This window comes from Cynocephalus volans, chromosome X (assembly GCF_027409185.1).
Source record: "Cynocephalus volans isolate mCynVol1 chromosome X, mCynVol1.pri, whole genome shotgun sequence".
Classification (NCBI taxonomy): Eukaryota; Metazoa; Chordata; class Mammalia; order Dermoptera; family Cynocephalidae; genus Cynocephalus; species Cynocephalus volans.
Window position 1 is genome coordinate 124,870,106 of NC_084478.1, and position 14,322 is coordinate 124,884,427.

The 14,322-nt window shown below is 38.1% G+C and overlaps 1 protein-coding gene and 1 pseudogene across 1 annotated transcript in view; both read right to left on the reverse strand.

Moving 5' to 3' along the window:
* Nucleotides 1-1,790: 1,790 nt before the first annotated feature.
* LOC134368322 (AP-1 complex subunit sigma-2-like) lies at nucleotides 1,791-2,248 on the reverse strand (annotated as a pseudogene).
* A 6,201-nt stretch (nucleotides 2,249-8,449) lies between these two features.
* The window catches only part of IL13RA2 (interleukin 13 receptor subunit alpha 2), an 82,331-nt gene continuing 76,458 nt past the window's right edge, over nucleotides 8,450-14,322 (reverse strand). The window contains exon 9 of the mRNA XM_063084866.1: nucleotides 8,450-8,542. Within this exon, the coding sequence (XP_062940936.1) occupies nucleotides 8,450-8,542 (93 nt within the window). The remainder of the gene's footprint in view (nucleotides 8,543-14,322) is intronic.

Sequence of the window (14,322 nt, forward strand, 5' to 3'; positions counted from 1 at the left end):
TCTTGGACTCATAGGTCATTTAGGAGCACGTCATTTAATTTCCGTGTGTTTGTATAGTTTCCAAAGTTTTGCTTGTTATTTAATTCAAGTTTTAATCTCTGTGGTCTGAAAAGATACTTGAAATATTTTCGATTTTTTTAAAGTTGTTGAGACTTAATTTGTCCCCTAACATGTGGTCTACCCTGGAGAATGTTCCATGTGCTGATAAGAAGAAAGTATATTCTGTAGTTGTTGGATGAAATATTCTGTAGATATCTATCAGGTCCAATTGGTAAAGTATAGTTTAAATTCTGTGTTTCTCTGTTGATTTGTTGCCGAGATGATCTGTCTAGTGCTGAGAGAGGTGTTTTTAGGTCCCCTACTCTTATCGTTTTGGGGTCTATCTCTTTCTTGAGGCCTAATATTGTTTGCTTTACATATCTGGATGCTCCAGTGTTAGGTGCATATATATTTATGATTGATATGTCTTCTTGCTGGATAGATCCCTTTATCATTACATAGTGGCCTTCCTTGTCTCTTTTTATGATTTTTGATTTAAAGTCTATTTTATCCAATATGAGAATAGCTACTGCTGCCTGTTTTTGGTATCCATTTCCTTGGTATATCTTTTTCTATCCCTTCGCCATTAGTCTGTGTATGTCGTTACAGGTGAGGTAAGTCTCCTGAAGACATCATATACAAAAGTGATGCAGAACAATTATGTAGCTTTAAAAAATATTGGGCCAACTAATGCCATTTTCTCTCACTTAGCTCACTTTTTCATATGAAAGTTGTCTTTTTGAAATTTATATAAGAATTCTGATAACTAAGTAGTGCCATGGAAGGAAAGGAAGTCGTTGTAAAGTTTGTAGCACTTCTAAGAGGGGGGAAGCAAAATAAATTTGGCTTTAACAAGCACCCAGAAGGAACATTAGTGCTTTAAACAGTGACTTACACACAACACTGTGTGAAGAGAGCAAAACATATTCTGTAAGATACTGCTATGAAGAATTCCTGGTAAATTAACATTCCCACTTTATTTGGGGGCATCAAAGGAAACCAACTAAGTAACTAAATGATTATAACCACAAAAAATTCATCTCAGGAATCAAACGTGCCTTGGCCTTAAAAATTATGTGCTCACCATCATGAAACAATCCCAGGTTCGAATGCCTAAGAAATACATTTTAGTGTAAAACAGCATTATTCCAATTTAGTTATTTAAAATAATCTATATTCCCTTTGCTTTAAGATATGTAGTTTCCAATACGGTCTTTGGTAAAAATGTGTTTTTGTTTTTAAGTTTTAACAAAGTTAAATTTTCATTCATTTGATATATGACATGTCAATTCCCTTTATTCTTCCTATATATACTGAAATGCTGCACTAGAGTTTGGTTTCATAAAACCAGGTTTCACATTATAATTTGTTTCCTTTGTCAAATACAGTAATTAATAAATGTATATTGCCTGATTATTTGATTTTACATCTATATAAATGTGTCATTTTCATATATACACATAATCAGATTATGAGAAACTGATTTATAAACTTCAAAATATCGAGAAAAGTATCTTTCTTTTTCTGTATCATCCTAATTCATATTTAAGTCCCTTAATTTATCATTTGATTAACCAAAGTTCCCTTTTTTTAAAAAAAAAATTGTATAGGCCTGTGTTAAGCAGCTTAGCAAAATAGTAATACTGACAAGACATCACCTTACACCATTAGCTAACAGGGACATGGAAGCAGTGACCATCTACAATATGTGAAATGCCACAAGAAGTTATCAACAAGGGAGGACATTTATGTCAGTCCAATTTCTTCAAAAACACTATGTATTTCAGCAGTAGATTGGCCTGCTCAATTGGTTTAAGGACACTTTTCCTGGATGTTTCCTGAAATTCCCCTCCTAAAAGAAACTCATCCAAAATAAAATACACCTTCTCAAAATTAAAGATGATATCAAGTTCACACATACTACCAAAATAATTGTCAAGTAATTCCACGAAAGGATAAATTATTTCCAGGGTGATTAGCTCATTGTCCTGACCTTCAATAGCACAGCAAAAATACAGACCAGCTTATCTTTTGTAAAAAAATCTTCAGATCTCGCCACTCAAGGAAGCCTGAACATTTTAGGTTTCTGTGCTAAAACGGTTTCAACAAGTTCTCTTATGGTCTTTTTCTTCTCTTTGTCTGATAGTAGGACATACCATTTCTTCAGTCAAAGCTTTCTTTGACGACTAAAAAGCAACATAAACTGCATGGCAGCCGAGGGCTGCGAGTGGGACGGGGCTCTGTCAGGGGCGGCAGTGAAGGCTGAGGGGAAGCCCCCATCATGGTGCTGAGGAAGAGAAGCAGTGTTACTGTGGGGAGGCTAAATATGAACTTTTTGAACAGAGTAAATATTCCCTATTTTTAAATTTTTTGCAAAATGTATTGATATTTTCTAATATAACAGTAATATATATTTATTATAAAATGTTCATAACATAATAGTACATGAAAAAAACTAAGCCAACACTGAGAGAAAGCCCTATACAATATTTCACATATTTTCTTGTATGAGAAATGCATGAACTCAGGATTTTTCCACATCATATAGGTTTATATGAGGGTACTGCAAAAAGTTTGTGGAAAAATAGAGTTAAGTGATAATATGAATCTTTCTCCAAATTTTTTTGCAGTACCCTTGTATAAAAGGTAAAGGTAGAGAAATGGAAACACAAGATGGCCAGTAGAGGGTTGGATTTTCACTTTCTTAATGGTGACTCTTCATGAAGAAAAGTGCTTTATTTTAATATAGTCCAATTCATCTTTTTCTTTAGAGTTAGCACTTTTCATGACCTCTTTAAGAAACCTTTGTCTACCTCATGGTAACAAAGATATCATCCTATATTTTGCCCTGAAAGACATTGTTTAAACTTTCACATATATATCTGAAAACTATCTGTGCAGGTGCTCCTAGACTTAAGATGGGGTTACATCCCAATGACCCCACTGTAAAGTTGAAAAATCATAAATCAAGCCATCATAAGTCAAGAATCTTCTGTAATTGGTTTTGATGTGTTGTGTGAAGGTGGAGTCAAGATCTTTTTTCCGTAACAATATCCAGATGAAAAGACCATCCCTTCCTCCATTGTACTACATGTCATCTTTATCGTAAATCAAGAGGACTGTTTCTGAAACATCTTTTTTCATTCATTGGTCAGTTTCTCCATGCTAAGACCTATGACTCATACTTCACTATCTTTATTACTGCAGCTTTGTAATAGGTCTTGATATCTGGAACTGGAAGTCATCCCACTTTGTTCTTTTTCAAGATTTCTCTACCTATTCTGACCTTGACATTCTAATATAAAAACTAGAATCAGCATGTTAATTTCTGCCCCCCCGCCCAAAAAAAAGTTCCTGCTAAGACTTTGAATGAAATTGCAATGAATATACAGATTAATATGGGAATAATTGGCTTGTTTACAATATTGAGAACTCCGGTTGTGGAGACTCTCAGTTCCTCCTGCTTCTTCTCTTGTCCTGACCTAGAAACAGAGTGTGCTGACCCTCTGTGACCCAGCCAGCTGCATTTCTCCTGCAGGCTTGAGCCCAAGATGAGCCCTTGAACATTCTCAGGCACTGATAAAGGTGTTCAGATTGTTGCCCAAAGCACTGAAAGAAACGACCCCCAGCCCAGGGCCAAATTTCTTAAACTGTCATATAAATTCCATATCCTGACCCCCTTACTGTGGACATTAGGTAGAACATCCCTTTCTCTTGCTGCCCATCTGAAGATTTGCTGCAGCACTCTCTAAGTTCTCCTAATAAATGCTTTGGGGCTGATCACCCTGGAATTTAATGCTTTTTTCTTTGAAATCCCAACCCCCCAGGAGGGTTTAGAGCACTTCTTTTGTGGAAACTCCCCTGCCATCACTTTTGAGACCACTCCAGCTGCAGGTTCAGCCAGACAAAACACCAATCTATGAACATACCTTTTAAAATTTTTGTAAGTGACACTTTGTAGTTTTCAGAGTGAAGGTCTTATACATATTTCAACAACTTTATCCCTAGTAGCTTGATTTTTTTGGTATTATTGCCACTGATTTAATTTTATACAATTTTTATTGTTTCTCAAATATAGAAATAGAATTTACTTTTGTATATTAACTTACCATCCTAAAATTTACTTTCGTATATTAACTTTGCATCCTGAGACAGCTAAATTAACTGACTAGTGTAGTGTTTCTACTGGCTTTTATGTCTCTGGTTATTTCTGCTCCAGGTAAGCAAATACCCTGGTCCTGTGTTTTCCTGTGTTTTCCTGGAGCTGCTTGTTTCTTCAAATTTAAGGGGGCAGGAAGTCAAACTGTCTCTGTTTGCAGATGACATGATCCTATATATCGAACAGCCTAAAACCTCCACAAAAAACTCTTGGAATTGATAAATGATTCCAGTACAGTAGCAGGATACAAAATCAACACAAAATTCAGTAGCATTTCTTTCTCCAATAGTGAACATGCAGAACGAGAAATCAAGAAAGCCTGCCCATTTACAATAGCCACCAAAAAAATAAAATACTTAGGAATTGAGTTAACCAAGGATGTGAAAAATCTCTATAATGAGAACTACAAACCACTGCTGAGAGAAATTAGAGAGGATACAAGAAGATGGAAAGATATCCCATGCTCTTGGATTGGAAGAATCAACATAGTGAAAATGTCCATACTACCCAAAGTGATATACAAATTCAATGCAATCCCCATCAAAATTCCAAAGACATTTTTCTCAGAAATGGAAAGAACTATCCAGACATTTGTATGGAATAATAAAAGACCACGCGTAGCCAAAGCAATGCTGAGCAAAAGAAATAAAGCTGGAGGCATAACACTACCTGACTTTAAGCTATACTACAAAGCTGTAATAAACAAAACAGTATGGTACTGGCATAAAAACAGACACACTGATCAATGGAATAGAATAGAGAATCCAGAAATCAACCCACACACTTACTGCCATCTGATCTTTGACAAAGGCACCAAGCCTATTCACTGGGGAATTTGCCTCTTCAGCAAATGGTGCTGGGATAACTGGATATCCATATGCAGGAGAATGAAACTAGACCCATACCTCTCACCATATACTAAAATCAACTCAAAATGGATTAAGGATTTAAATATACACCCTGAAACAATAAAACTTCTTAAAGAAAACATAGGAGAAACACTTCAGGAAATAGGACTGGGCACAGACTTCATGAATACGACCCCAAAAGCATGGGCAACCAAAGGAAAAATAAACAAATGGGATTATATCAAACTAAAAAGCTTCTGCACAGCAAAGAAACAATTAACAGAGTTAAAAGACAACCAACAGAGTGGGAGAAAATATTTGCAAAATATACATCTGACAAAGGATTAATATCCAGAATATATAAGGAACTCAAACAACTTTACAAGAAGAAAACAAGCAACCCAATTAAAAAATGGGCAAAAGAGCTAAGTAGGGATTTCTCTAAGGAAGATATACAAATGGCCAACAGTCATATGAAAAAATGCTCAATATCACTCAGCATTCGGGAAATGCAAATCAAAACCACACTGAGATACCATCTAACCCCTGTTAGGATGGCTAAAATCCAAAAGACTCTGAACGATAAATGCTGGCAAGGTTGCGGAGAAAAAGGAACTCTCATACATTGTTGGTGGGACTGCAAAATGGTGCAGCCTCTATGAAAAATGGTATGGAGGTTCCTCAAACAATTGCAGATAGATCTACCATACGACCCAGCTATCCCACTGTTGGGTATATACCCAGAGGAATGAAAATCATCAAGTCGAAGGAATACCTGTTCCCCAATGTTCATCGCAGCACTTTTTACAATAGCCAAGAGTTGGAACCAGCCCAAATGTCCATCATCGGATGAGTGGACACGGAAAATATGGTACATCTACACAATGGAATACTACTCAGCTATAAAAACGAATGAAATACTGCCATTTGCAACAACATGGATGGACCCTGAGAGAATTATATTAAGTGAAACAAGTCAGGCACAGAAAGAGAAATACCACATGTTCTCACTTATTGGTGGGAGCTAAAAATTAATATATAAATTCACACATACACACACACACAAAAAAAAACCCGGGGGGGGGCGAAGAAGATATAACTACAATTACTTGAAGTTGATACAACAAGCAAACAGAAAGGACATTGTTGTGGGGGAGGGAGGAGAGGGAGGAGGGAGAGAGGTTTTGGTGAGGGGCAACAATAATCAACCACAATGTATATCGACAAAATAAAATTTAAAAAAAAAATAAAATAAAAAATAAATAAATAAATAAATGAAAAGTAAAAAAATTCTTTTAAAAAAATTTTTTAAAAAGATGACTGGTAAGAAGATCTTAAAAAAAAAAAAATTAAGGGGGCAGTTTATTCTGCAATATCAGGTGGATCCAAGAAAAGTCGTTGATTTTCTATTTGTCCAGCTTCTTTTTATCATAAGGATGGGCATAAAAACTTCCAAGTTCTTTGTATATTCAAGCTGAAACTGGAAGTACTGTACATTTTTAAACAGATATTGTTTATTACATTAAATAAATACTCTTTTATTGCTAGTTTGAATTATTCAAGTGCTTTTTCTATATTTGTCTAAATGAGGCTACAATTTGTCTTTTTTTTTTCTGTCAGATAGTGAATTGCATTGACTCGTTTTTTAAAATGTTACACCAAACGGCAATTTTGGAATAAGCTCACTTGCTCATTATGTATTATATACACTTTTTATATGTAACTGTATTTGATTTGCTACAATATTGTTTAGGATGTTTACATCTGTGGCCATGAGAGATTAGTCTCTAATTTTCCTCCAATTTCTTTTCTGGTTTTGGTATAAAGAATATGCTGTTCTTATATAGAGGTAGAAAATATTCCCTGTTTTTCTAGTCTCTGGAAAAGATTTTGTAAGGTTAGTTTTGTGTTTTCATTAAATGTTTAGAAAAATCAGCCGGTGAGGTAATATGTCCCTGAGTGTGTGTGTGTGTGTTTGTGTGTGTGTGTGTGTGTGTGTGTGTGTGTGTGTGTGTGTGTGTGTGAGAGAGAAAGAGAGAGAGAGAGAGTGTGTGTGTGTATGGTATGTGAAAGTTTTAGTAATATATTACATTTCTTCTGTAGTTATCAAGTAATTTAAATGTTCTATTTACTTTTTTGTTAGTTTTGGTAAATTGTATTTTTTTTTTAATTGCTCCATTCAGAATTCTTGGAGCATTTTTAAAAATGATCATCTTATTTTAAATACTGGTAAAACCTGAGTGATGTCACCTTCTTCATGTGTGACATAGGAATTACGAACAGTTTTTTTTCTTTTTTCTCTTCATTAGCCTTTATATATGTTTACCGATTTTTATTAATCTTTTCAAGTAAGTAACTTTTGACATAGTTGATTTTATTCATTTCTCCTGTTACCTTTATTATATCTCCTATTCTATTTTCCTTGGATTTGGTTTGCTCATTTCTTGCCATTTTGAGATAGAAGCTTAGATCATTGACTTTCAGCCTTTCTTATTTTCTAACATATAAACTTAGAGCTATAAATTTTCCTTGAAGCACTGCTATAGCTATACACTACGAGGCTGAATAATGGCACCCCAAGTATGTCTACATCTTAATAACCAGTATCTGTGAATGTTACCTTGTATGGCAAAAGAGACTGTGCAGATATAATTGAGTTAAGGATTTTGAGATGGGGAGATTATCTTGAATTATCAAGGAGGGTGTGATGTCATCACAATGGTCCTCACCAGAGGAATACAGGAGGAGTCAGAATCAGAAGAGAAGGTAATGCATTGATAAAAGCTGGGATTGCGTGATGTGCTTAGAAGACAGAGAAAGGGACCACAAGCCAAAGAATACAGACAGCCACTAGAAGCTGAAAGAGGCAAGGTAACAGATTCTTCCTGTGATGGTTAATTTTATGTGCCAATCTGATTGGGCCACAGGATGCCCAGATATTTGTTCACACATTATTCTTGGTCTGCCTGTTAAGGTGTTTCTAGATGAGATTAATATTCAAATCTGTAGGCTAAGCAAAGCAAATTAACCTCCCTAGAGGGGGTGGGCCTCATCCAATCAACTGAAAAACTTAATAGAATAATAAGGCTAAGTAACAGAACAAAAATCCCTTCTACCTGAGTACTTTAAGCTGGGACACCTGTCTTTTCTGGCCTTCTGACTCAAACTGAAACATGAGCTCTTCTTAAATCTCCAACCTGCCAGTTTTTGGACTGGAACATTTACCATTGGCTCTAAGGTGAAGGATAAGTTGCTGCATATGGCTGTTCCAAGAACCAAAAATGATGCCCACCTAGTGAGGAGGTAATATATTCCTCATTTGCATGTGTCACCCTGGCCCATTTACCAGAGGACCTGAAAATCTGCTAGTTTTGAGTAGGGCCTAGAGCAAGAGAAGGCTCTGCTATACCACTTGGGCCATATAATCCAGCACATCCAATGGTGCCTGAAGTGTCAGTGGCTGATAGGGATGTTGTTTGGGACCAATGGCAGATCCCTATATGTGAATCACAGCATAGGCCTTAGGATTTTAGAGTGAAGCCCTGCCATCCTTTGTGGACAATAATTCCCCTTTTGAGAAACAGAAGTGGCCTGCTGCTGGGCCTTAATAGAGACTGAATGCTTAACCATGGGCCACCAAGTTACCATGCAACTGAGCTGCACATCATGAAAGAGGTGTTATCTGTTTCACCAAGCCATAAAGTTGGGCATGCACAGTAGCACTGCATCATTAATTGGAAGTGATATATAAGAGATTAGGCCTGAGCAACATCTGAAGGCACAAGTAAGTTACATGAAGGAGTGGCACAAATGCCCATGGTTCCTTTTCCTGGCACAATGCCTTCTCTCCTTTAGCTTGGACCTACAGTCTATGATCAATTGACAGAGGAAGACAAGACTATGGCTTGGTTTAGAGATGGCTCTGCACAATATGCAGGTGACCACCCAAAAGTGGACAATATAGCCCCTTTCTGGGACATCCCTGAAAAACAGTCATTAAGAGAAATCCTCCCAGTGGGGAGAACTTCAAGCAACACACCTGGTTGTTCACTTCGCTTGGAAGAAGAAATGGCTAGATGCACAAATATATACGAATTCATGGGCTGTGGCTAATGGTTTGGCTGGATAGTCAGAGACTGAGAAGGAACATGATTAGAAATTTGATGACAAAGAAATTTGGGAAGGAGATATGTGGATAGACCTCTCTGAATGGGTAAAAAAAAAAAAAAATGAAGATATTTGTTTCCCATGTAAATGCTCCCCAAAGGGTGACCTTAGCAGAGGAGGATTTTAATAATAAAGTGGATGGGATCACCCATTCTGTGTATGCCAGTCAGCCTCTTCCCCTAGACATCCCTGTCACCACACAATGGGTTCATAAACAGAGTGGCCATGATGGCAGGGATGGAGATTATGCATGGACTAGGCAACATGGACTTCCACTCAGCAAGGCTGATCTGCCTATGGAAACCACTTAGTGATCAATGTGCCAGCAGCAGAGACCAACACTGAGCCCTAGATATGGCACCATTTCCTGGGGTAATCAGCCTGATACCCCGTGGCAGTTCTTACATTAGGCTGTTTTCATCATAGAGAAGCAGTGTATTTTTCTTACTGGAATAGATACTCTAGATGTGGATTTGCCTTGCTTGCACACAATGCTTCTGCCAAAACTACCATCCATGGACTTATAGAATACCTTAACCACTATCATGGTATTCCACATAGCATTGCTGTGATCAAGGAACTCGCTTCACAGCAAAAGAAGTGCAGCAATGTGCCCATGTAACTAGCATCCAATATACAGTACTGTTTCTCCCATAGTCAGAGCCAGGGCACTGGGAGGCTGAGAGCCTCAGCCATGCCCCCCCAGCATCTGCAATTAGCCCAGCAATGACCATAAAGCCACTGCAGGAAGTGCCCCAGGCTCCCAAGCCAGGGCAATGGGAGGCCAAGGGCCTCAGCCATGCTGCCCTGATACCTGCAACCAGCCCAGTGACAATCACTGAGCCACCACAGGAAGCACCCCAGGCTCCCAATCCAGGGTGGCAGTGGGCTATGGGCTTTCACCACACCCCTCCTTACATCTGCATTCAGCCCAGTAATGACCGAGCCACTGCTGGAAGTCCCCTGGTCTCCCCTACCAGAATGAGGGGGGTGCCACGGGCCTCAATTATGCCCCCTTCCTTCCTCCTCTTCTCAGCCTATATTCCTACCCCTTTCCATCCCCGCCTCCCCACCAACTGCTCCTCAACAACATCTTAGAATGAGTCATGGAGCTGGGGGAAGCCAAACCCAGATGCAACTAGACAAGCTGCTGCCACCACCCCAGGGCCCCACCAGGGCCCCACCAGGGCCCTGAGGAATGGAGCTGGAGGAAGCTGAACCCAGCCACAACTAGGCAAGTTGTCACTACCGCCCCAGGCCCCAGCAAGGGGCCTGAGTCACGGAGCTGGGGGAAGCCAAACCCAGGCACAACTGATCAATATGCTGCCACTGCCCCAGGGCCCTGCTGGGATCCTGAGGTATGGAGCCAGGGGAAGCCAAACCCAGCTGCAACTAGACAAGCTCCTGCCAACACCCCAGGGTCCCACCAGGATCCTGGAGCCAGGGGAAACTGAACCCAGCTGCAACCAGATAAAGAGCACACCAAAAACACCATTTCCACATGGGTAGCCCACCATAGCCACCACAGTTGCCATGGCTGCCACAAAAGCAGCGAGTCTCTATAGGAGCAGTCACAGCCGCTGTGCAGATGGCACACTAGACTCTCAACTGCATTGACACAAGGAGAAGCACCAAACAAACAAACAAACAAACAAACAAACAAAAAACAAAACAAAAAAACTAAGAGGTCCTCTTTCTCTACAAAGCATAGTCCAGAGTAATAGAAGAAGCATCTGATTTATGATAATAGGAAAGGACTCGATCACACCTGTCTCAGTACTGGGTAGATTATCTAGACAACAAACGAACAGAGGAACAGTTCATCTATCAGATGAAGAGAACAAATCTATGATTATTAGATGGGGGAGGTGGAAGGAAGAGGGAGAAGGGGATTAGATAAGGTGAATAAAGAATAAGTATAATTTGTAACAATGAATATGCTAATAATAAATAAATTTTAAAAAAAGAACTTGTGGGTACAAAAATTGAGGGGTGGAAATGAAAGTGGCACTACCATTACCCCTAGTAACCCACAAGGAAAATTTTTGCTTCCTGTTCCCATGACCTTACGTTATGCTGGCCTAGAGATATTAGCTCCAAATGGGAAGACACAACAATGATTCCGTTGAACTGGAAGTTAAGGCTTTCACCTGGCCAGTTTATTCTCTTCATGCATCTGAATCAAAAAGCAAAAAAGAGAGTTACTGTGCTGGCTGGGGTGACTGATCCTGTATACCAAGGGGGAAATTAGACTACTGCTCCATAATGGAGGTAAGGAAAAGTATTTCTGGAATACAGGAGATAACTTAGGGTGTCTTAGTATTAACATGCCCTGTGATTAAGGCCAATGGACAGCAACCCAATCCAGGCAGGACTACATATAGTTCAGATCCTTCAGGACGGAAGTTTTAGGTCATCCCACCAGGTATAGAACCATGACCAGCTGAGGTGTTTGCAAAGGGAATACAGAATAGGTATTAGAAAAAGTTAATTATAAATGCCAGATACAACCAAATATAAATAACATTTTCAGAAGCAAGGACTATAATTGTCATGAGTGTTTCCTTTTTGTTTTATTATGAATATGTTTGTGTGTGCATGTGTTGTGTGTGGGGGGGTGTATAATCTTTGTTTTCTTCCCTCTCTTATTCCCTTATCATGTAATCTAAGATATATTGACTTTATTTATAGTACTTAAGTATTATTAATTTTACATCATAGTATTTAAGTTATGGAGTATCAAGGAGAAGAGTAAATATTGCTCAAGGACTTTACCTCCTCTTCTCTTCTGGAGAAGGGGTTTGTACATTTTCAGTTTCATGTAGGATAGTTGTATCACATTAGGCAGAATTATAACCTTGTTCTTGTCTTTATTTGGAGATTAAGTATGGTTTAAGGAAACATGTATGGGCGCCAAGTTGACAAGGGGTGGATTAGTGGTGGTTAATTTTACGTGCCAACTTGACTAGACTAAGGGATGCTCAGATAGCTAGTAAAACATTAATTCTGGGTGTGTCTGTGATGGTGTTTCCAGAGATTAACATTTGAATCAGTAGACTGAGTAAAGATCACCATCATCAAAGTGGGTGGGCATCACCCAAATAATTGAAGACCTCAACAGAATCAAAAAGCTGAGTAAGATGTGTCTGACTACTTGAAGCACAGACGTTATTCTTTTCTGGCCTTTGGACCTGAGCTGAAACATCAACTCTTTTTGGATCTCAAGACTGCTAGCTTTTGACCTGGAATTTATACCATCAGTTCTTCTGGTCCTCAGGCCTTTGAACTCATACTGGAACTACACATTGGCTCTCCTAGGGTCTTCAGCTTGTCAACTGCAGGTCTTGGGATTTCTCAGCTCTGTAATTGCATGAGTTAGTTCCATACACTCACACACACATACATACACATAAACATATAATTACGTATCTCTCCATCCTATTGGTTCTGTTTCTCTGTAGAACCCTGACTAATATACTCCTCTCAAAGCCTTCAGAAGGAACCAATCCTGCTAACATACCTAAACCTTAGCCCAGTGAGACTAATTTCAGGCTTTTAACCTCCAGAAATATAAGAGAATAAATTTGTGTTTTTTTAAGTAACTCAGCTTGGGGTCATTTGTTATAGCAGAAATGGAATCTAATTTTATATATACACACACACACACATATGTGTATATATATACATACACATATATATATGCGCAATTAGGTCAAATTCTGAATTGTGTTGTTCAGTTATTCTATATGCTTACTGTTTCAGTCTGAGGTCGTTTTTCTTCCATCTCAAGTATTCCCTTTAAGCATCTTTTTAGTTCAAATTTGTTTGTGACAAATACTCTCAGGTTTTATTTATCTTTAGTTTTTAAGAGTTTATGATGTGTCTAGCTATGGTTTCCTTTCGATGTAACTTGCTTGGAGTTCATTTAGTTGTGGTTTCCTTTCTATGTATCTTGCTTAGAGTTCATTGAGCTTCTTGAATGGGTGTTTTTATATCTTTCATTAGTTTCAAAAATCTTTGGCTATAATATTTTTGAATATCACGTCTGCCTTTTCTACTCTTTTCTACTACTGGGATCCTAATTACTCACATGTTCAATCTTTTGAACATGTTCTATGTATTTCTTATGCTGTCATCTGCTTTTATCCATTTTATTTTTCCTCTTTATAAAATTTAGGGCCGAGCCCGTGGCGCACTTGGTAGAGTGCTGCGCTGGCAGTGCGGTGACGCTCCCACCGCGGGTTCGGATCCTATATAGGACTGACCGGTGCACTCACTGGCTGAGTGCCGGTCACGAAAAAACGTCAAAAAAAAAAAATTTAAATAAAATTAAACTTAAAAAATTAATTTAAAATTTCTTAAAATTAAAATTTAAAAAAAAATTAAAAGATTAAGTGGATTAAAAAACTAGTCCCAACAATACATTACCTTCAAGAAACTCACTTCACCAATACACACATGGACTAATAGTGAAGTAATGGAAAAGGGCATTCCATGCAAATGGAAACCAAAAACACACAGAAGTTGCCATACTTATGTCAGATTAAATATGCTTTAAACCAAGAACTATAAAAAGAGACAAAGAAGGACATTATATAATGATAAAAGGATCAAGATAATATAATAATCAGAAATATATATGCACCCAACATTGGAGCGCCTAGATATATATAAAGTAAATGTTGGATCTAAAGAGAGTTATACTCTAATATGATAATTGCTGAGGGCTTCAACACCCTTTTCCCAGCACTGAACAAATCATCTAACAAAAAATTTGCAGAGAAATATTTTATTTAAACTGTACTTTTTGCCTTTACTGAAGATCAGTTGGCTGTTGGTATGTGGGTTGATTTCTGGGTTGTGTATTCTGTTCCATTAGTATGAGTGTCCATTTTTATGACAGTATCATGCTGTTTTGCTTACTATAGCTTTGTAGAGTAATTTGAAGTCGGGTAGTATTAAGCATCTGGCTTTATTTCTTTTGCTCAGGATTGCTTTGTCTTCAGGATCTTTTGTTGCTCCATATGAATGTTGTTAGGATTGTTTTTTTTTGTTTCTGTGACAAAAGCACCAAGAACATACATTGGAGAAAAGACTGTATCTTCAATA